General features: G+C 41.5%; 2 protein-coding genes and 1 non-coding gene across 5 annotated transcripts in view; 1 reads left to right on the top strand and 2 right to left on the bottom strand.

The window, feature by feature from the left end:
* Positions 1–637: 637 nt before the first annotated feature.
* ice1 (KIAA0947-like (H. sapiens)) lies at positions 638–10,180 on the bottom strand. Of its 3 annotated transcripts, none has more exons than XM_034611780.1 (20): positions 9,948–10,180; positions 9,713–9,771; positions 8,759–8,870; positions 8,527–8,603; positions 8,397–8,434; positions 8,192–8,274; positions 7,998–8,074; positions 7,785–7,822; positions 7,555–7,637; positions 7,433–7,469; positions 7,272–7,328; positions 7,046–7,144; positions 6,569–6,939; positions 3,458–5,929; positions 3,146–3,314; positions 2,854–3,014; positions 2,563–2,753; positions 2,314–2,414; positions 2,110–2,208; positions 638–1,375 (listed from the first exon to the last, which is right to left on the bottom strand). In XM_034611780.1, exons 1-20 carry the CDS (start codon positions 10,035–10,037, stop codon positions 1,179–1,181), a joined length of 4,611 nt encoding a protein of 1,536 aa, XP_034467671.1. In that variant the 5' UTR covers positions 10,038–10,180; the 3' UTR covers positions 638–1,178. The 3 variants fall into 3 exon arrangements, 2 of the variants coding, with proteins under 2 accessions (XP_034467671.1, XP_034467672.1); XM_034611781.1 differs by having other exon boundaries at positions 3,146–3,308; positions 9,948–10,162; XR_004616565.1 differs by lacking the exon at positions 638–1,375 and having other exon boundaries at positions 2,690–2,753; positions 9,948–10,162.
* A 466-nt stretch (positions 10,181–10,646) lies between these two features.
* Positions 10,647–10,718, top strand: trnae-cuc. The gene has a single exon. It is a non-coding gene; the product is annotated as a tRNA-Glu (tRNA).
* Positions 10,719–13,341: 2,623 nt separating this feature from the next.
* LOC117777303 (A disintegrin and metalloproteinase with thrombospondin motifs 16) overlaps positions 13,342–22,781 on the bottom strand; it is a 60,423-nt gene continuing 50,983 nt past the window's right edge. Inside the window, exons 19-24 of the mRNA XM_034611984.1 lie at positions 19,094–19,298; positions 17,173–17,367; positions 16,984–17,040; positions 16,570–16,773; positions 15,783–15,930; positions 13,342–15,663 (exon numbers count right to left, since the gene is read on the bottom strand). Of these exons, the coding sequence (XP_034467875.1) occupies positions 15,548–15,663; positions 15,783–15,930; positions 16,570–16,773; positions 16,984–17,040; positions 17,173–17,367; positions 19,094–19,298 (925 nt within the window). The 3' untranslated portion in view covers positions 13,342–15,547. The remainder of the gene's footprint in view (positions 15,664–15,782; positions 15,931–16,569; positions 16,774–16,983; positions 17,041–17,172; positions 17,368–19,093; positions 19,299–22,781) is intronic.

Below are 22,781 nucleotides of genomic sequence, written 5' to 3'. Positions count from 1 at the left end.
TATTATAAAACAAATTTAAGTAATTATGTTATTATTCCATATCCTCTTTTAAATCTCCCTTTGACACATTTTTTTTGTATGCTTTCTCCTAATTCTGATATTAGCATCTATTTTTATTAATTTCTTCCAGTGTTATTCTATCTTGGTTTTACTATTTTGTAATACATTTTATTTCTGTATTTTTTATCTAATGCTGTGATCTTCAAATGATTTCTTATCGTTTGCCATTTTTAACTATTTACAATTGTTTGCCCCCAATATTTAATTTTCAACTTGTAAAACAAGTTGTATTTGTTTCAAAGGGGAAATTTAAATAAGGTTATTTGATCATTTCCTAATTTTGTACGTTTTGTCAATGCTTTTTAATTTTTCAAACTTTACAGTCCACAGTAGTTTTGGCTTTTATTTTGAAGCCCAATAAATGGTGGTTTGACTCATTGACAGTGAAGAGATTAGTCATTTGGCTGGATCACTTATCACATTTCTTTTAAAATTCCTATGTGTCTAAAAGTCAATTTAACAGCAGTTGGTTTTATTTCCAGCAGTGAAACTATATAAATCTATATTTCTCGATAAGCTGATAGATGCAGATTCGACAGAAGCAGGTGAAGAGAGAGTGCAGAAAAATAATTGTTTTGTCTCAATAAATGGAAATTTTAATTTGAAAAAAAAAACTTAAATAACCTCTGAATCTTTCAACTGTACAAAACATTTCATATTTTCATTAGTACAAAGCACCTTATATTTACACAAAAATTAACGAAGAAACATTTACAGTAGCACCCAGTTGAGTCAGAATACAAATGTACACATTTTACAATATTTTCAGAGCATTACCTGAGTATAATAGACAGGGAGGAATTCATATGAAACAGAGTGTGGACAGCTAAAAGAATAGAAAACCAAATTCTATGTGTGTCATTAAAAATGGAGGAAACATTTACTACAAAATTGGAGCAGTTACTCTACACGTGCAGAAGTGTACATAAAAGACAAAAACAGAATATGTTTAAGAAGTCTTTGAATATAAGATGGCACAAAACCCATTTGTGACTGTTCATCGATCCAAACACCTCTATCAGAGGCAGCCAGTCAGTGAGTTAAAATTAATAGATGGAAGTATGGTGGCGTCTTCATTCTCCTGTCTTTAAAATGAATGCATGTCCACATTACTTTCTCTAACACGTGTCTCTCTCAGCTCTTGACTGTCTGCAGATGGAGGCCAACTGGTTAATGTAGCTAGTGACAGCAGGGGGGGCGTTCTGAGTCGTCTCTCCTCTCCACTCTGCGAGAGCGTCCAGGGCTTGTTTTGGGTTGCAGGGCGACAGTTCGTACATGCAGTACACGGCTGCTAGCTGGACCTCCCAAGGCACACCTGCAGATAGAAGACATAGGATTGCAATGGTTCATCTACTGGTCGGCCGCTTCTTCACAACAGGATGAATGAAACATTATACATTCTGAGAGATACCAACATGCAAGTGCACTTTAACATGGATGAGGGCAGTCAGGCAAGTATCTGTATGATGACATGTGAAAAAGAAACATCATGACTCCACTCAGAACTGCTATTAACATTCACCCAGAGTGATCCCATCACAAGTGGTCAGCTTTAAGTACAGGTATGAATGCACCCTTGATGCGTCCTGAGATCCGATCAATCAGACCATATTCTGAGGTGGTTTGGGACACACGCGACAACATCATTTTTGCTGTGTGAACACAAATGTGTCCTGGGCCACATACGAAGGACAAACTACTCAGCTGACGTCCTCTGACCCACTACAGTTTGAATGATTCAAGCCAATTTGTACTCTTCTCAGTGTCCACACATTGATTCACTCAGCCCCTCCTGACTCTGCTTCAGCTAACGCACGCATGCATGCACACACACGTACTGTCAGACTGGTTCAGACAACAGCATTTTGACGTACGTGTGTTTGCATACAGAGCAAGGAAGTAAGACTATCATCTTGTGATCAGATCTCTCAGGATGGTGCCAGGTCTGAATATGGCCTGTTTAAAAAACTAAAAGTACTCTCAGCACACAACAGAGGCTGTGTTTTCTTTGTAGTAAACACAGTCACCAACATTTCTCGTTTGCCGTACCTTCGTTCTGTCCATGTCGACCAAACGTGTTGATGACATTGGCGACAGTTACCACAGAGGACACACACCTCTCTTTCATTCCCAGCTGACAGAGGCATCCTATTTAAATATTCAAAAAGACAATTAAATTCACCAGTGATCATCAAATTACTCATCAATTCAGATAATGCTGTATACCCAAGTAAATAAAATAAAATAACCAACCTATGAGTCGGAGCACAGTGGCGACAGTTAGATCAGAAACAGGTGCTTGTTGATCTCTGGGCTGCGTCACCCATGTGTTCATTAAAGGCCACAACTCTTTACTGTCAAAACAAAATGAACAGATTAGCTCGGGTACTTGGGTTGCTTATTTAGAAAAATTGCATTATTATATATTTGCTATGGAAGACAATTTTGACATAGATTATATCATTAAGATCTGTAGCTTAACATCAGAGAAATAAAACTTACCCTAATAAATTTCCATAGGTCCACTTCCACTTCTTGTGAGTACACAGAAGGTGCAGTGTGAAGACATGTTCCCACGCCTGAGTCCCCAGGTCCCACCCGTACCGACTGTGTTTGGTGAAAGACACATCTGACCCTGAACGGATATCAGACAGCACTCTGGAGATCAGCTGGTCGATTTCACAGGGAGGATTCTGCAGAGAAACAGGGAGATTAGGTGTCTGAGGGTCCACTAACTACAAACTATGGTCACACAGGTTGGAAGTGCTTCAAAGTATCTCAAATTTCAAATACCTTTTCCCAGCCGAGGAATGCTGAAAGTGAGCCGAGAATCTCTTGTGGTGCTTTCAGTTTGGTGACAGTGTGTATGGCCCGGCACAAACAGCTGCTGTGTGAGAGAAGACTGGGCCACGTCGTCACCATAAACAAAATCAGCTTGGCAGAATCTGGGAAATCTGCAGTGAGGAAGATATAAAAAGAAAAAAACTCAACCAAGTCCATAATCTTATACCTTTAGGTGGAAAAGACTTTGTAAACAGCTGGTAAGGTGAAAAAAAGTTGTGTTAAAAACAGTGTGATTGCTAACCTTCTGTGAGAATGCTGTACGCCAGGATGTGAGCCTTCTCCCAGTCTCTCTTCTGCCTACAGATGCCTGTGTAGACTCTACAGAGAGCCTGCATGTAGTTTGTGCTGAGGTCCTTCTTCTCAGTTTTCAGTTTGTGCAGGATGGCTGAAATCACATCATCCGCCTTGAGCTGAAAAGAAAGCAGAAAAACATATGCACGTTTATTTTACATGAAAGCCGACTGACTTCTTCTCACCTGTGAAAGCTGATAGCACGTATTTGTCTTTACGTATACAGAGTTCATACATGAGCTCAATAAACCAGCACACTAACCAAGCTGCTGTGGCAAATCTCAGAGATGACCTCCTTCTCTTCATCCCTCAAGACAGGTTTTTTGGGGAGGTTACCAACGTGGATATGGCTCTGGATCACAGGCAATACATCAAAACACTGCTTTTCAATTTTCTTTAAAACATCAGCCAGATTTTGCTCTGCAGGTTCTCCACTGTCCGTCGACTGAGATGGATTTTTGAGCTGTTCAAGCTTCAACCTCTGGGGTGAGGCGCTCTCTTCTCCACTGTTTGATGAGCAAGAAGGCACCTGCATACGGCTGGTGGTGGGAGAGTGGCTATCAAGCCTGCACCATTTGCTGTTTTTGGGCTCAAGCAAACTGGTGGCCTGTCTTTTTTCCCCTCTCATCTCAGCCTTGGTGAAGGCCGTCGAGGTGGAGTTGATGGTCTTAAAGCCGGACATCTGATTTTCAGATGTCTTGGGTAACGTCCCGTTCTCCGATGAACAAATGCTGAGATTAACGTTCCCTCTGAGGATGCTCAGAGTTCTGGCGCGGGGCGACATCTCTAGATACATGGTGTCGAGAAATCTAATGGAGTTTTCCTGAGACGGACTGGAGGAGGAAGGCGAGGAATTCATGGCTTTTATCGGCAGGCGACCCGGAACCGGCACGGCGTGTTTGGGCGTGGCAGAGCCGAACTGAAGCGGCGATGAGGGGACTTCATTTGAAGGGAGGGGACTGTTTGAGGTTGAAGACCTTAGATGGCGACTGTTGGGTGTCCTGTGGCTCAGAACAGGGGTGATAGGAGAAGCCAGCCTATCCATGGGTGAGGGAAATGAGAGTTTCCCAATAGCCTGCCGCGGACTGATTGATTTACCTGCTTTTGTGGGTGTGCTCAGAGGGGTTAGGAGAGGAGGAAGTGGGGGGCCCATCTCAGAGCGAACTTCACCCAAGCCTTGCTGTGGTTGATCTGTAGATGTAGATGAAGCTGCTGCCGGGTCACTTTGTTGCTCCAAACCATTGTTCTGCCTATTCGTGGCAGCCGCTCTCTGAATTAATGAGGCGGTGCTCCGTGTGACGATTCTGTCCCGAGAGACGTCTTTGACGGCAGCAGTTTCAATCACACCTTTCTCCTCCGGATCAGGAACAGCTGTGTTGTTTGTTGAAACGTGCTCATCATCCACAGTCAACTTTTCTATGTTTGAGTGAGTTTGCAAAACCTTCAGTTTTACAGTGGGTATCAGACACGTGGGACTCAACTGCCTGCACAGAGAATGTGTGTTTTCTTTTAAAGACTCACAGTCAACACTCAACGTCTCTTGGGAAACAGAAAGGGAAGATTCATGATCAGACGTTATTTCTTTGTTCAATGTCTCTATTTCAAGGTTCTCTTCTGGAGTTTCAACATTTACTTGGTCAGAATTCTGGCCAGTTTGAACCTCGTCTGCATCTTCCATCTTTAACCGTGAACATACTTGAGGTGATTGACATCTAGTGCTGCCGTGTGACTCTGGGGAAGAATGAAGAATTGTATCAACTCTTTCGATTTTTTGTTCGTCATTATTATTTTCTACCTCAATATGTTTAATGGGTCCATTGTTTTCAAGCCCCTCTTTAACTATTTCATTTGAGACACTACTGAAGCTGTTACTGCTGCCTGACGTACAAATGTTATCATCTTCTGGCACGCTTGTGTGTTTGCCAGGGGAAGATTGGATCTCCTGGGGCTTTACCCCAGAGGCCTCCTGACGGCTCTGTGTCAAAAGACAAGAGTCTTCGTGACTTTTCTCAACATCTAAGAGATTTTCTGTGTTTGAAACCTCGGAGTCTTTCACGAAGTCGGTAAATGTTGAGGAAGCACCCTGCTGCAAATCTCCGGGAACTACAGTGTTATCTGTTCCTCTGGGTGACTCTTCAGCTTCAGCAGCGACAGTTTTGGCTCCGGTACCATCACTAAGGTCTACATCTACATCCATTATTGTAATAGTCTCTGACTGATCCTCCTTTGCCTTTTCTGGAGCAGTTTCAGTTTCGCTGAGGTCAGTGGTAAAGTTGTGACAGGGATTTCTGCTGCAGGATGGTTGTTGATTTTCACTTGCTGACGAGACAACCTCAACCAGTACTGTATCGTCTGGTGTGGCAGAAAAAGAAGGTGACAACGTTGACTGCGTCGGCACAGTGGCTGCTTCCTGCTCAGTCTGCTCGTCTTTCTGAAGATCCATTTCTTCACCGTCTGCACTGCTTTTATCCTCCATTTCAGTGACACTGTTCAACTCATTCTGCCCCAAGTCTTTGCAGTCACTTTCATCCGAAATGTGTTCCACTTCAGGTTCTGTGACAACTGGCAAGTCCACGGCCTCTTCCTCTGGTGGTGCACAAAGGTTTGGACAGTGGCTGGACACTGATGTTGTGAGTATGGACGCCTCTTGTTGTAGAGCGGCAGAGTCATCAGAGGGTCTGGGATGGTTTCCCTTTTCTCCGTCATCCGTCTCCATAGACTCCATCTCTTTATCCTGAAAGAAAACAAGACAAGGATGTAATTTCGTGACTCATGTCCACTATTGCATGTGGATGGCAAAGTTAACAAGACCCGTGCTCAACTAAAATGATTAAAATATGTACTTTTTAGGATTGTAAATTAAAGGATTGTTCACGAAAGCAACTGAGCAGGTTTTCATGGGCTTATGTCTCTCAATGGACCATAATTCAATTTCAGCTTGTTTGACATAATGTGCAACCACTTAAGTTGTTAATTCTTAAAAAATAAAAAAAGTGATTGGAACCATTAGCTGATACAAGTAGACATTTTGGAAAGTTATTTACCTCCGCCATGGAGATTATGTTTCCACCCATGCCTGTTTGTTTAGCAAGATTGCGCTGCTGTTAACAACTTAATCGATTTTTGTGCGGATGCGGATTAATTTGTTGGCCTTGGTGGAGGTATGTGCTCTGCTAAGTGCTATTTTAGTTTGGATTATATCTTCTGACTTTTCGTTTTATTATAATGATTGATTCAGTTATTGTGATTCAAAGAGTCATTGCCATGTATAATAGTGTAGATACAAATTAATTTATGGATTTTTACAGGGAAGGCAAAACATTGACTGAATCAACAACAAAACATTCGCATGAAATATGAACCAAATCCTCACCATGTCTAATATTGGTGATAGGCAGCTAGGCATCGGTTTTAACATCTCCATGATCTCCTCAACAGAAACTCTGGAGCTGCCTTTGTCCGAAGAAGACTCCTCAGTTTTGTTTCCCTTGGACAATCGCTTGCTCTTTTTGGGAGAGTCTCTTTGCTTCTTGCCACTCGAGCGCTGAGGAGACACTTGGTGCTGGATGGTTTTCTGTGCCTGAGGAGAAGCTTTTAACTGTGTGTAGGAGGGTTTTGTCTGCATTGTGTGACAGTGAGATCCCACGTTGTTGTCAGAGGTGGACTGAGACATGAAACTCGGATGAGAGTTCACCCTGCGTTGTGGAGTCGAGGGTCCAACCTGCATGGAGTTGAAGCATGACTCTGAAATTACAATAAAAAAATAGAGGATTGAAAGCATTCTTTGGGTGAAATGAAAAAAACTCAGAAGTCACTGTTGCCAATTAAAAACTACACCAGAGCCACTTACTTAATGATGTGTCACCAGTTAAGTGCAACTGATTTTGTGAGTGCTGCTGTTGAGGTTCCACACATGCCCACAAATTTTCGAGCAGCATCAGGACTTTTTCTGGAAAACACACACAAACATTCACACAACGCAAAAGTGAAAATGATGACAATCTGCCTTCGGGCTCACTGCAAGTGGTTAGCTCATCAACTAATGTCATAAATAATAAGTAAAGCCAAAAGCACACCTTTGTCAACTTTATGCTCCTCTGGGGGATTTGCTTGTGTTGATGTGCTCCTATAGTCTGTTGAGAAATAATTATGATGTTAATCAAATGAAATAGATTATGTATCCTTGATTCCTTTATGATAAAGAAACATGGAAATTGTATTAGTATATTTTTTTTACCTTTACTCCTTTCTCTTTCCAGTTTCAACAGTCTCGCCTACAATTTAATTGAGATACATAAAGAAATGGTCAGTTCAATATCCTTAAAAACATTGTTTCCAATAATTTGTTCATCACTGCACCTGGAGATCATCAATATTTGTCTCCAGCAGGATCTTCTTTTTGGTGAGTTGGGATATTTGATGATTCTGTTTGCAAACTGAGTCTGAAATAAGAACAAATACATGTATAAATATATGAAAAGCCAAACCACCAAACAAGCATTGTCTTTTTGTCACTGCAGTTCAATTCAAGACATTCTTATGAAAACAATATGATTTGAGTTGTGTGACAATCATTTTTTTATACCAACCTTCAAGCAGTTTAACGTTATTTTCAAGGTTATCCTTTCTGTTGATGGAAAAAAGAAAAAAATCACACTGAAATATTTTTCATAATCTGTTCATAATTACGAATATTTCACTTAATATTTAAAAGAAGCGTGAAGGAGAGAATGACCTGAAAATAATTTATATCTCATTCAAATTTAAGAAACCACACATATATTATAAGACTGAGCTCTCACATGCTTGTTATCTTGATATTCTCCTCTGTCAGATTTTCAACTTGATCTGCTCGCGCCTGAGATTTCTTCAAAGACGTCTGACGAGGGGAAAAGATAAAAGATGCAGAGATTATATTTCAGTCTAGTATTCGGGGACGGTAATGAGATTATATTAAAGTCATATAAATGGACCTGGTCAAATTATTAATGCTTACCTGTGTTTTTAATAGATCATTTTCTACTTCGGCCTTTCCCCTCTTCAGCTGTGCATTCTCAAGTGACTGTGCTTCTGTCAGTTCTACAAGTTTGGAGGACAAATCAGCACATTTGATATTAAAGAAATTATAAAACAAAAAGTTAATTTACAAACAGTAACAATGCTTTGCTGGAGTTAAGTGACAGGATGTGACTGCAAAGTACCTTTCTCTTCCTTTAGCTGCTCTTCAAGCTTCTTGTTCCTGAAGGATACAAAATATAATAGTAATCATTTTACAAGAAAGGCATAAGCATGATCTGCACTGTTATGGTACTGACTGGCACCGTCTCTTACTCTGCTACTGTTTTGCTGTTTTCCTGCTTCAGTTTTCCCATCTCTTCAGAAATCTGTCCATAGGCCATAAGAGCACGCTATAAAAATCAACAGTGTGAATATTAGATTGATGGGGAAAAAATGAAATTCTATTTATTCAGTGATGGACAGAATTTGTGTGGCAGTACTAATATAAAGAGCAGACATATTCTTGCCATTCCTTTAGTGGGATCTTTACAGAGAAATGACATACCTTCTTTTCTTCCAGCTCAGCTTGCATAGATTCATAATCAACAGTCTTTTTCTCCAGTGTAACCAATCTGATCTGCAGCTCCTCCAGCTGTTGTTGGAGTCTGATAGAGTCACTGCATAAAACATGTTCACAACGTGAACGTGTTAGTCCAGTTGAATGCAACATAATAGAACATAGTGTGTGCAGCTTCATAATGCAGTTATGTCATCGCATGTACATTATGTGTGTGCTCATACTGTTGGATGATTCCAGGTTTTTACATTGCAGCGTAATACTTTAAATTTGCACTGATGCTCAGGCCAATAAAGGGGCGATGTTGAGATAATAAATAGCTTAGTACTATGGGGGCTCTTTCTCTAAAAACTCTATTTACTTTGTTAAACATTTCCTCTCAATCATTTACCATGAAAACACAAACACTGATCAGTTCATATAAATGAAGAAACTTCATCATATCTTTCTGACTTTTGAATCTGTCAACAGACAACCACAACAAATGTCGATACCTTAGGGCTGGGCAATAACACTAAATGAATAAGTATGAATAGCAATAAAACAGGTTCATTTTATGTATAATATAATGCTGAAGCATTGTGTAAGCACAGTGAGAAGGTGCGACACATTATTGATCTACCTCGGATCTGTACATTGTTTAATTGTTTAACAAGTGTTTGTCATTCTCTGCCCATAAAGAGTTTGAAACCACAATCTTTACTCAAAATTGAAATCACAATGTTCTAAAGTTAAAGCTCTGGTCATCCGGTTGAGTCACTTAACTAAGATTTTAGTGTAATAGTAGGGTACTCTTCCATAGATAACAAATACATGACCCAGACTCTGTCAAATAGCCTTTATCGCTGAATATTAACAAAATATATTTATACGTCAAACTAACCCTGGTGTCCAACTTATCATCAAAATAAGATACAACTTAGTGTCTTTAGAGATACTCACTCTGAGACAGTTATCTTCTGTTTCAGTGCCAGGAAGGAGGACACATACTCGGTCAGGCTCTGTAACATGTGATGGGACAAAACAAAAACAAACAGGGACGCTCGTCATTACCGACACGTTCACTGCAGCCGACACACACATATAAATCACGTCCAACCCACAGGAAGCTGTTTGTATTCTGCCCTCGGGGATAACACAGTGACCTGCTACATGTTTGATAGAAGGATGATCTGACCTGATGCAGAACTGAGCAGTTCTGACAGTTTCCCAACTTCGCGTCCGCAGCTATGGCCACCGTTTTAGACAGACTGTCCCCGGGCATCATGGTAACACACGTTCCTCTGTTATTCTCAGTTCCTTTTCTCTTTCGTCTTCAATAGAACGACCATGGCCCCATACCGCTAAATCCACACAGCTTCAAAACAACTTCACATTTTCGCGTCACCCACGTTGACGAAGGACCCGCGCGAGGACCCCACAGGGGCGGCTTCGTGAAATGCCGGTGAAGAAAGACTTGCACATTTCCCATTGAATCGTAACCACGTTGAAATTACAGTATGCACTCGATTGTTTGTCAGCATAACACGTGTTAAATTGTATATTTTAATTTAATTTTTGACCAAACGATGATATTTTATGTCATTCCTCCCTTTTACTTCAGGCGATTCATTTTGGTTTAGGGGGGGGCGTTACCAGCGTTCACCGGCCGAAAGGGGGCAGTGTAACCCTCTGGTTTAGACAGGGTGTATTCTGAATGGCTGACAATGTAGTTCGAAACTTTGTGTTTTCCCATCAGAGGGAACTGGTTGAGCTCAGGATAATCTCTGGTGAAAGGACATATCCATGCATCTTCAAGTTAACTTGTACAAACCGGGTTAAAACCGGTACAATCATCACTTATTTTCTCGATTTGACTTCTGACTAAAACTAACAGTCCCTGGTGGTCTAGTGGTTAGGATTCGGCGCTCTCACCGCCGCGGCCCGGGTTCGATTCCCGGTCAGGGAACTCACTTTTGAATCTTTAAGATGTCACCAACAACTCATCCACTTTCAACCGACCAGCTCTTTTGAACAGGTTTGCTTTTAATATTTTCTTCACGTTTTCCTATTTATTTTAGTTTAGTCTTATTTTTATTACCATGTATTTTGTAAACTTTGTAACCTGGTTTAGTGGTATTATTATTATTATTATTATTATAAAGTAGTCCACGGTTGTACTGTTTTAGTCTGTGTGTACTTTGTGAGTTTTCATTTTCATATGTATCCAACAGAGGGTGCTGTTGTTCAGATAACTGTGTTCTTATCCAGTCTCTAGATCTCTGTTTCTCTGTTTCTCTCTTTCTCTGTCACACTCTCTCACACACACACACACACACACACACACACACACACACACACACACACACACACACACACACACACACACACATCTCTCCATAGTTGGGAGGACACTAATTGACATAATGGATTCCCTAGCCCCTTACCCTAATCTTAACCTTAACCTAATTCTAACCCTAACCCTAAATCTTAACGAGGACGAGCTAAAATATCCTCAAAACATTAAAAAAGTCCTCACAATGATGGTATTGAACCAAAATCGGCCCTCATAAATATAGATAGACATGAGCTCACACTCACACACACACTAAGCTTTGCTATGCCACTGAATGGCTTGGTTTATCATTTGGGAGGCCAAGGTCCAGAAACAGAATTTGAGTTTCTACAAAAAACACATGAACTTTGAGACAACAGTGTGTAGTTCAATGTCTCATCTCCACCACTGTTGAACATCCACGCTGTCTGTCAGCATTTTACACTGAGCCATGCAAACCCTCAGTATTGTGTTCCTGTGTGAGAGGTTGTTGTTTCCCTGGTTTGGAGCGGCTGTCCCAGTTTGTCGTGCTCCACAATGGTCGGCATAATTACTGTGGCAGCAGGTCGTCCAATAGCAGAGAGGAAGCAACAAAAGGTGCTGGGACATACGCTGCAGGTTTATCCTTGATGGAAAGGTAATAACCCTGTAACTTCAGATGAACCTTCGGAGCGCAGCCTCGAGGCTAAAGAGCCCACTCTCTCCAAACAGATGCAGTCAGAGATAGCACAGTTTCTATAGAGTGGAAAGGGGAGTGTTGACCGTGCCCTCCTCTCTTCCTGTCTCCCCCTGACAGTTAATCTCCTCTGTTACCTGACATGGGGTAGGTACCGCTCTGCATGTTGCAGGATTGGTCTTGATCACCTCTCTTATCTGCAGGAAGCCAAATCTCGGATCTTTATCTTTGTATAAACAATAATTCATTCATCCTCTCTTATTCCATTTCCTCTTGTGAAGTGTCCGTAACAAATAATACGGAGTGAGGTGGAAATAAATTGGCAGCCGACGCAGTGCATGTTTGTTTTTGATGAGCGAGTCTCATATGCAAACTGGTCTCTGGTTGTTACGGGGTTAAAACTGACGGGTAAACACATTTAGAGTCACACCTGCAGCGACACAAAGCTGTGTGAACCGTTCGGACTGTAGGAGGAAAGGCAAACTCCAGACATGTTGTAACATATGTGTACGGTGGCCGGGATGTCGCACACGCGTATTAACTGAAAACACAAAAGTGACAACACAACTCCAAAAGCCACAACAGGATCCAATGTGGTTGTGTTGTCACGTTGTGGGTTTTGATGTTGTAATGTCACTTGTGCATTCGTGTTGTGGCTTTTGTAGGTGTGTAAGTGGTTAATAATTATTATCATTTTGCATAGTAACATTATTCATTCCTCATTAACATAACTGTTCTGCAGAATAAATTGGGAATTGTTTGATAATGTGTGTATTCCTATGTGTGCTCTTCTCTTCTCTAGATTGAGTTTTAACTTGACCGGGGTGCAAAGTGGCTGATTGTGCATTCCATAGAAACGTGGCGGGGTTAGAGTAATCTGATGCAGTACGTGTGTGTGTGTCTGTGTGTGGATGTGTGTCAGCAAACTGGCATTGTGTGGTAAAACAGGATTTCAGATCTCTGAACGTGGTGCAGACAAACACCCACTGCTCTCCTGGCCTACATTCCCCCAGTGATGCGGTGCTCACAGCTGACCAGCTTTGAATCAACTACAGAGAGCTCGTTGACATGGAGGAAAACCCCCTTTTCTCCCTGTACCCACCTCTCCCTCTGGCTCACCCGCTGTATTTCTCACAGCATTTTTCTATGACAGCACCAAACACACATGTGCCTTCTCCCTTTTCTTCCTCTGCTCTCTCCTCTCTCCTCCCTCGCTCCCTCTCCTTCCAAGAGCCTGAGGCCTGTGCCCCAGGGATTATGACAATGGTGATTTTGTTTTGGGGCATCAGTGTCTCCTCGCCTTGTCGAGAAATGACTCAGAGCTAAGCCCAGACACAGTATGTCATAGGTGTTGAAATGGATAATACCACATTGGCATTACTTCTATAGCCAGGGCGCTTGCTTAGGTGCTTGCACACTGAATATTAGATCTTAGCATTCGGCTCCAGAAAGTAGTTTCAATAGCCAGATTTTTTCTTCCTCCTCTTTTAAGTTTTGTCTTTTAAGTTTCAGCACATTATGATTCGACTAGACACTTTTGTCCTTTGGCCTGAGAGCCTATAATTTGTCTGAGTCTGAAACTTTGGTTTTTAATGAGCCATGCTCATCAACTTCATCCAGATACACCAGGCAACCACACAACCACTCTCACAGACCACTGGCATTAGACACTCTGTGGAGGACAGATTTCCCAGATGTGAGACCAGTGTTTGATTGGGACGAAGTTTGGGTTAAATTATGGTTAGTGTATAAAAACCCAGACCACCAGCAAATGCATTACATTCTTTTATACAAAGCATATCTGAAGCCTCAGAAGCTTAAGGGCCAAGTCACACATACTCAAATATTTCTATACTTATGTTCACTTACAGTCTCAAGGAGGCGATTCAAACATTTTTCAGCTCTGGTGAACTTTGACCTGTGATGTTTGCTTCACGTATGTGTGATCGTGTCCTTTCTCAATAAAAAATAACTGCTGACCCTGAAAGTTCTGACCTATCCAATTTGGGCCACAGCTAAGAAATGTGCTCTAATAGTTGGGTTTACAGCAGAGAAAAAAATGGTTGCCATGTGCTGAAAGCCTCCAGACTCCCCTCTCTTTTCGTGTCTTGTGCGTTGCGCACTTGGGGCCGTCGACTGCTTGAGTCCATGGACTGAAGGAATCCGCTTTAGAGGCTTGGCATTCACTTTGAATGAATCTCGAGGACATTTCGCGGTGATGCTGTGAAGGGGTCAGTGGCCTGGATCCAGAGGATGGGGTGGGTAAGGATTTTGTTTCCTTTAATGTTTTTTATTTGTATATTTTGTATGTTTCGCGTATTTGTTTTATTTATTTTCATCTTTATTTGAAAATAAAAGAACAGAAAAAAAGACAAGAAATTCAACCAGACTGACGACTGCATGCTACAGCTGAGAGGCTGACATGATACACATTTCTTTATTGTCCCATTTACATTGTAAAAACTCACATTGAAAAAGTATTAGCCATCATCTGTCAGTGCTTTTGTCCATAATCAATCTGTAATGCATTATTTTTGTGCCATGTCAATGCATGTGACACACGACTGCTTCGAGTAATGTTGAACAGTGTAATGTAAAAAAAAGGAGCCGTGCCTTTTCAAACAGCTACTTTTTTGTTATTGATAAAGATTTCCAATAACCAGCTATTGTTAGTGATCAATAATCATAATAATGGTGACGTTGATGATTGAGATTTTGACATCACAGATGTTTTTCTTCAAAAAATAAAATTAATGTTTTGTGTAAAAAAAAAGGTGCAGTTTGTCAGCATGAAATCCTATGAAACATAATACAAAATATAAGGGTAATAGGGTAGAGTAATAAAAGGACGTATTTATACTGCTTATTAATACAGTCTTCCAGCAACGCTGTATCGTAAAGCCAATAAATAAAACAAACAACACTGTACATGGGTCACACAGCTCAGTTGTTCTTCTTGAGGATTTCACATTGATTTGGTGACAAAAGACAACGTTGTAGCACCACTGAGTACGAAAGCCAGTTCACACAACCAAGACCCATCGCAGAATACTTCTCTCATGTATCATACATTTACTTTTTTTCTTTTATACGCCAACAAAGAGCATTCTGCTATTGTCCAGTTATTAAGGAAGCCCCCTCTGACTGTTCCCAGCCTGTTTTTTATCAAGCCTTACAGTAAAACTATGTTTTCTTACTCGTTTCTTTGAAACATCCCTTTTCATTATCAGATCCTAGATTTCCAAATTGTCAAGAATCGCAGTGCGCTCCAGGGCGTATCACGTGTTGTCGCGTGGCAGCGCTTGAAACGGCGTCCACCACTTTTCTCTGTTGGTCTGCCATCACTGGACCTCGGTTGCCTGGGAGTTGTTGGGTGTCCTGGGTACAGATCTGTTCTATTACATACGGTATATATAAACAAAGCTGGGATTTGTCAGGTTTTCAGTTTCTTTTGGACATGTCAGTCCTATTCACTTTAATCAAGATTCCCATTTTGCGAGTTCCTCCTCATAATTCTCTCCTTTATTTGTACTGTCCTGATCACATTCCTGTGTAGTGCTGTCAGCATCAAGTTCTTCTATCCAGATGGCCGGCATCGCAGGGAGAGGAGAGGGCACTGCAACTCTCTTGCACTTCCATTGAAATGTCATTTTGTTTTTCAGTGCTCGCCACACGCTTAAAGCAAAAGAAAAAACTAAAAAACGGTCTTTTCAAGCATGGACATCAAATATAGTCTTTTGTCTAACTACCTATCTGTGGCGGACACAGACAGACTCAGTTCATGTGATTATAGGTTTGAATTTGAACAGGACTGGCAGCACTGCTTGCCATAGAACTTGTGGTTGCAGACTCCATGCTGGGGCACCAGGTAACACCAGCTGAAGTAATCCCTGCACGCAAGGTCTGTGAGAAAAAAAAAGAGAAAAATGCTTGTGGAAGTGTTTTCATGCTATAAATTCCAAGAAGAACAATTTCAGTTTGTCTTCGAGCATCAAAAATACATCATGCAAGAGCTTCAGTACCTTTCTTCTCAGGTTGAGGGCAGAAGTTGGTGTTGCAGGCCTGAGACATGGAGGGTTTGAGATGGAGTGCACAGCCAGAGGAGGGCTTCCCCTGAGCCAGGCACTGGACTGTCCGGGCCTGCACCCCCCCTCCACACGTCACTGTGCACTGCAGTAAACAAAGACACAAATCATGTAGGTGAATTTGATGATAAACATTAAATGCCTCCTCTATAAAGTTCAACTTTGGCTCCTGATGTAAAAATCATTCATTTTCTGAATAATAATAAAATAATAGCTTGAATTTATATAGCGCCTTTCAAGAGACCCCAGGACTGAATAGAGATTTTGATTATCAGCCATAATATTGGATATTAATAATATTAATACATGGAAATGTTTACCAAAACTGCGAAAATCATATCGGTATCGAGTGGATCGTTGAGCGTTATTACACTAGGTTACTACACTATGCACGATATGAAACGCTTTATACATACATACAAGATACAAACTGCAGTATATTGCAAAACTATATTAATAACAAGGTTAAATTCAAGAGGAAGTGCACTGGAAGTTGTTGGAAAGGGATCATTAGCAATGCTTTATGGAATGCGTAGTTCCTTCACTCTTAAAATAATAATGTGCACAGTATTGTAACTTTTTCCCCATTTTCCAACATTTATTTTGCTCTGAATCAAATGTTTTATGGCTAATTTCTATCTTGTAGCTGGTCGGCGATGTTCCAGGCTCAAAACTCTAATTGATATGTTTTTTCCCCCGCTCATCCCACTCCAAAGTAACTTACCTGTGTCCATGGAGATGAGTGCCAGTCTGGTCGCGGCGGAGGTTGAGGTGGATGGGTGCGATGATGCGTGTTCCACCTGTGGACTGGAGGTGTCGTGCGGACGGGGCAGTCAGACAGGATGCAGGCCTTCTGGAGCTCGACTGTTGGCTTGGGGACGTGGTGACACTTCTTGGCAGCGAGCTCTCTGTATTTTCCTGCAGTGTCCTTTATCATGGAAACAAAAAATATTCACGTAAGCATCAAGATATATATATATATATATATATATATATATATATATGTATGTATAACATGACACCCACAGGAAAGCCATTCTTTGCATTAAAAATGATAGCACTGCATTTATGTATTAAAAGAAAAAGTAAAGTGCAAAACTGAAAACCTACAATATAACTAATAGATTTGGATACAGACCTTCTCTGCACATTTGATGAAGCGTGTCTGATAGCCACGACCACACGTTACTGAACACTGAAAAGAGAATAAAGAAAGAATTGAGAAAGAGAACTTATATCCAAAAAATGTCATACTCCATAACTGCTGCTTTATTCATTTTAATTCCATATTTTTTCACCCGTCTTTACAACTGCTGTAGGGAATTACCTCTTGCCATGTGGAGACAAACCACTGGACCTTTCGTTGTTTCTGGCAGCGTTTAATGAAGCAGGATTCTTGACCGGCAGGTTTTGGCAGGCCTGCGCACACACTGTCTGGCAGTGTGTGTGTCTGGACTCCTGGGTTGGTGCTCGTGCACAGCACTGTCCTCTTCCTCAGGCCATTGCCACACTTACGAGAACACTGCAGAATAAAGAGAACCACGGTAAAGATGATACTGATTATTTAAGCCTTTACTGCCCTGACTGTGCATGACAATATTATTTACAATTATTAATTCCCAAAAAATTAAGAAATCAAAAGGAACAATTTGACTGAGGCAGAAGGGAAGTTCAATAGACAAATTAAATCTCCACTGACCCATTTAATAACATTCACACATTTGGCTCAAAGCTGCTTTCAGACATGCACTGAAATCAGGATAATCTCCTGACATTCTCCGTAGAGGCTGTATTAGAGAACGGAAATGTTCGAGTTTCTCTGGCCAGTCCCCTGGAATAAAATCTACAGAGAGTCTGGAGGAGCCGATGTGAGAACACGGCAGAACCACAGCAGAATGAATACGTTACGTCCTGCCTCTGCCTGCTGCGCCACCCCTCACTTGACCGCTCCGGAGAGTTCTGTGTTGTTGTGAGCGCGTCTGAGTGGAGAATCTGCAGTTAGGCTGTTCATATGTGAAAGACAAACTGCGGGGAAAGTCCAGACCTAATTGTGTGGACATTCTCCAGAGTTTATGTCTGAAAACGGCCTAAATGAAAATTGATTTAGACTCCGGGTCCAGAAAGTGCCTGAAACCTGTATTCTCTCAACTCACCTCATCTCAATCACGGATTTCAAGTCTTCTTCAATACAGCATAATGTTCATTTTCTAAATTATGTTCCCATTTAGAGTAAAATAGAGAATAAAGCATTGTATGCATCAGGGTATGGATACCATGTGATTGACAGCTGGTATACCGTCCAATTGGTAATGGTGGGCGTGCAGTGTCCTTGAGCTCTCGGTCAGCACCCCCCATCAAAATATGGTTAGTTTTGGACGAGATGGCGCCAAAACTCAAGGCTTCAAAACGACCGTTCATACCGGTGGGTTGTCACTTGATTTGGCCCCATGCTGGAGAAAGTTTTAATATTCAGCACTAAAAACACAATAATGACAATGAACACTGATGAAATGGGATCCATTTTGAACTATATTTGAAGCGCAGCCATCTTTTCAGAAGTAGCCTTTCCACTTCCACTCGACTACAAGAAAGGATTTGTCAAAATAATACAAGATTTGACATAATGGGGCTACTAAATGACTTAAGCATAGAAAGACATGTCTCAGGCCAATGATGTGAACAAGCCAACCGTGCACACTCGCCCATATACTCACATTCTCCACACAGTGACTTATTGTGCCTTACTTCCTTAGTAATTCCTTTGACACGGGCCAACAAGTCCCCCAATATCCATTCTGATCCTGTGCACACATCTAATGGCGCAGCCTAAATCAAAAATCTTGAGCGTGTTTCACATCATCCAAGAAACAGGGGGCTGTGACGCACTGCGCTCTGCACTGTGCCGCAAATTACCACAGAGGAAGCACACTGGACACCGTTTGTGGCAGGTAGTTAGGGACCTTCTGGGGTAAAATGGGAGTTTAACAGCGAAACGAGTCACTAGACATAATGCACAGGAATTTGGGCTGAGAACAAAACATGAGAGGTTTCAGTGAGATCACCGTCGTAAAATATGGTGAAGCCATTAAGGCGACGGCTCACTTAGCAACACATTGTATAGAGCTAGTTTGAAGCTTTGGACTGTTTTTTTTTTAATCATCCTGCGGATAAACGTTTTGTGCTACTACAGCGGTATGTCTGTCATACGTCAGTGTGATATGTGGCTGATCACTTTCACACATGCTTACCTGTGACCATGGCCCCGTGGTCCAAACTGGCGGACAGCTATGCGCGTTGCAGGCTTGCCTCCTAGCGGGGGAGGGCTGGGCGCACTCAGAGTCAGCCAGGGCGGCTGTTTCGGCCTGGCTGGTCCTCTGGATGCACTGGACCTGCCGAATCTGCTCTCCTCCACTACAGCTCCGGCTGCACACCCCCCAATCTCCTACAGACCAGCTGGGACGACACAACACAAGGCTGCTGAGTCAAAGTGCACGGCTCCTCAAACACTTATTCAGGCAGGCCTGCGGGAATTTACCATTGACATGATAAGTGTATAGTGATGACAGCTGCAGAGGACTCCCTGTGTTGGCTCTTCTGTATTCTCTGCAGGGAATTCTGTCAGATGTTTCAATAATATAAATCCCAGACCATAGAGTTTATCTAACAATAGCTTATTATGTTTATTAGAAGTAATATTCTAAACATCAGTCTTCATATATCAGACACAGTGTGTTGCAGGCTTTAGACGATTGTTCATGGCTGACAGATGGAGTCACAAGACCCGGAACACCAAACTATAATCTAAATCCTACTGCGCAGTTTTAAACCCATTTCCATAGTATAACAATACCAAAGTCTTAATTTAATGAGTATAAAGTCATAATATTATGAGAATAAGTCGTAATTTAATCAGAGAAAAAGTCACATTATGAGAATTAAGACAAAACATGTTTTGTAGGTTATTAACCAGCCTTTAGGCCTAAAACACGGTGCAAATGATGCCGTTTTGAGTCAAATCTGTTTGAAGAAGGAGTCACCAGTTAATTCAATTGTATTGGATTTGGCTGCTGGTTTACCCCTGAGAAACCTTAAGTGTTTTGTGGACTCAAACACGTCACCTTCCCCTCCATCGGCCTAGTGGTGTGTAGGTAATGAGTGCATTAAAATTGTTCGGTGGACTATCCCTTTAATGTGTTGGCAACTACAAAAACATGGTTCAAGATGTATACTAAGCGTCTTTCCTTCTAATGCATCTTAATCCTCTGATCCTAACAAGTGTTAGAGTTTACGTTATTTTTAGTGCATTTTGTTTCAACACTGCAGCCGGCGGACTTTATGTCTTAAACCGCTTAATCCCAGAATCTCTTTTCCCTTCTCTCTTTCTCAAAGCTTCAAGGCATCTTTGCCAAGCGACCCCAAACTCAAGGTGCCGGCAGCCCAACATCAATCCTTCATCACGCTCACTGTCATCCTCTCCCTCAACTCCGCCCCAGTGTATCCACCCAGTCCCCAACACGTTGCTGTCAGCACACAAGTTGTATACATGAACAGTCTAAACTTTATTTGCAGTAATGCGGTGCATCACTTGCTTGGAATGTTGTATAAGGAGGACAAGAAGACTATATCTGTATACGAGCCAATTGAATCTAAATAAATATGGATGGAGAAGCTCCATCTGGTTTCATCTATGGCTTATGGTTTGTCAGGAGGAAGATTTACACTGTCGCATCACGAAGGGAAGATTAGAGGGATGTCGAGATGAAAAGAGTTCCTTGCTTTAAAATTTTAACCTAATAATCAACATGTGACTTATCTAATTTGTTTACATTACATTTATTCTGCACAGAAACACGAGCAAAACCCTCACAGACATCATCCCTTTGTATGTATCATACAGTAAAGCAATTTCTAGCTAAGACATATATGGACACTTACTCTTATATTGTTGGCTTAAAACGAGACATATGATGCTTTTTTGTGTGTTATATAGTTTTTTTGTGGATGTAAAACTTCTGCAAAGTTAAAAAGCCCAAAGCCTGTGGAAATGAGAACCCCTCTTCCTCACAGAAAACACTGCTCCTGAAGCTCCTCAAACTCCTCTTGAGAAATCCAGAAGATAGAAGCACACCTAGCTGCTAGTCGGTCACGTCCCCAATCAAAGCCAGGTAAAGTAAGAAGGCTGACATTTGCCAGACGTGGAAGCGGTTTACCAATCACAACAGAGTGGGCCAGCTGGCCAATCAGAGCAGACTGGGCTTTATTTGGAGGAGGGCCTTAAAGAGACAGGAGCTACAACAAAGCGTTTCAGACAGAGGCTGAAAAGAGGAGATGCAGCGATTGACAGTTTGAGGAAAGTGATGCGTTTTCTGAACATCAAAGCATGTAAACCTTTTCAAATAATAACTCAAATTAAAATAATGATCCTGCACATGAGCATAATGTATCTCCAGAGTCAAATCAATATCTCTTATATTTGGGCTCGAGATAAATTACAGACTGGTAGAAACATTTGATATAATTTTGGGCCATATCTCCAGCCTTACCTTATATATTTGTATTTCACCCCAAAATATTTCAGCACCTAAATTCAAAGGGATTTCTATATCGTTACATAAAAGCCTATTTTCGTTAGCTGATATCATTGGTTGATTATGCCAGAACATTTACCGACTTGCAGTGTGATATCATACTAGCATCATTTATGAGATGTTATTCTGGCCGTGTTACACCACATATCAGTTTTCGCACCGAAATTCTAATATAGTCATCTGACCTACACTGGGCTAAAGTTTGTAACATGGTAAACGATAGAGGTGACACGATAGAGCTTTAATTAATACTGAAACGCATTAACTTGTACCACGGATTTATCGCTTTAATGACCTCACCGAAATGGTCATTGGCATAACAGACTGATTAACGCCACATCAAAGTATAGACCAGCGTGTGATCAGTGCCTTGGCTGCAGTCAGAAAGTGTTGTTGGTGGATGAGTAAGCATCAGACCCTTTGGACAGAAGCACACGGGATCAGATATCCTGTGGACAGAGGGTCAGAGAGCCCCTGGGATCTAAACGACACTGTCTGGATGGCTCACCAGGGGCATTAAATAACCTCTGACCGATGTTTATGGCCGTGTGTGTTTGCACTTTCACGTGTGTGAGGGTGTTTCTCTGCTTATATTGGTGTGCATCCACTCAGCGAGACCGAATGATATCATGCTCCAAATGCGAGTGGGCATCGGAAACCTTTTTCCATGATGTAACGCCAGTTCAGTCCAAGTCGGTGGGTGCAGACGCAGCAAAATGAAATAACTGCAGGGCCTCAGAATAGTTTGACCTGCAGAAGATGCACTGATGACCACAGACAGACAGTCTAGGCTACGGTGCATGTTTTGGTCGGTGCAGCACATGTTTGGTCTCAGCTCACAGTTTATGCACATTGTAAGAAAGCGTTGCGCTTTGAAAAAACCCGGCCGGATGCTTGATGAAAAGAGTAAACACATGTATACTATGCACATGTAATACAATATGTTTCACTCTAGCTCAGCCAAAATAGGATCTGCAGTTTACAAAGTTGCAACCGAGACAAGCTCTGGTTGTTTTAAATCAAGAAACAGAACAGTTATGCGATGAACCTTTAATATGAAATTTGATTCATTCCTGCAAATAACTGCAATCAGACTAAGCATGAAAATGCAGCCTTGAGCTTAAGATTGTAACCAATCGGAAAAAAGATTATCTAGGCTTGTTACCATATAACTTTTCTGCTGCAACATGAGAACTCTGCTGTGTGTTTCAACTTGTAGTCTGATCATTTAGGCAGTTAGTAAGGTTGATGGCTCTTGAGTCCGTTCAGAGAGAAGATAGTTGATGAAAGGCTCCTCTAACTGTCTTTAGAGGAGCTCACTATCACTTCAGAGGACATAACATTGACA

This window comes from Hippoglossus hippoglossus, chromosome 16, assembly GCF_009819705.1.
Source record: "Hippoglossus hippoglossus isolate fHipHip1 chromosome 16, fHipHip1.pri, whole genome shotgun sequence".
NCBI classification, from domain to species: domain Eukaryota; kingdom Metazoa; phylum Chordata; class Actinopteri; order Pleuronectiformes; family Pleuronectidae; genus Hippoglossus; species Hippoglossus hippoglossus.
Note: the sequence above shows the minus strand (reverse complement) of the source record. Positions and strands in the feature narration are given on the sequence as shown.

What these genes read in the sequence shown, in the direction of transcription:
- ice1 (XM_034611780.1), bottom strand. Translation starts at nt 10,037, where the DNA reads ATGATGCCCGGGGACAGTCTGTCTAAAACGGTGGCCATAGCTGCGGAC. An exon ending in TATCACCAATATTAGACATG is followed by an intron (nt 5,930 to 6,568) that starts GTGAGGATTTGG and finishes GTTTTCTTTCAG; the next exon opens with GATAAAGAGATGGAGTCTAT. An exon ending in CATTCCTCGGCTGGGAAAAG is followed by an intron (nt 2,754 to 2,853) that starts GTATTTGAAATT and finishes GTTTCTCTGCAG; the next exon opens with AATCCTCCCTGTGAAATCGA.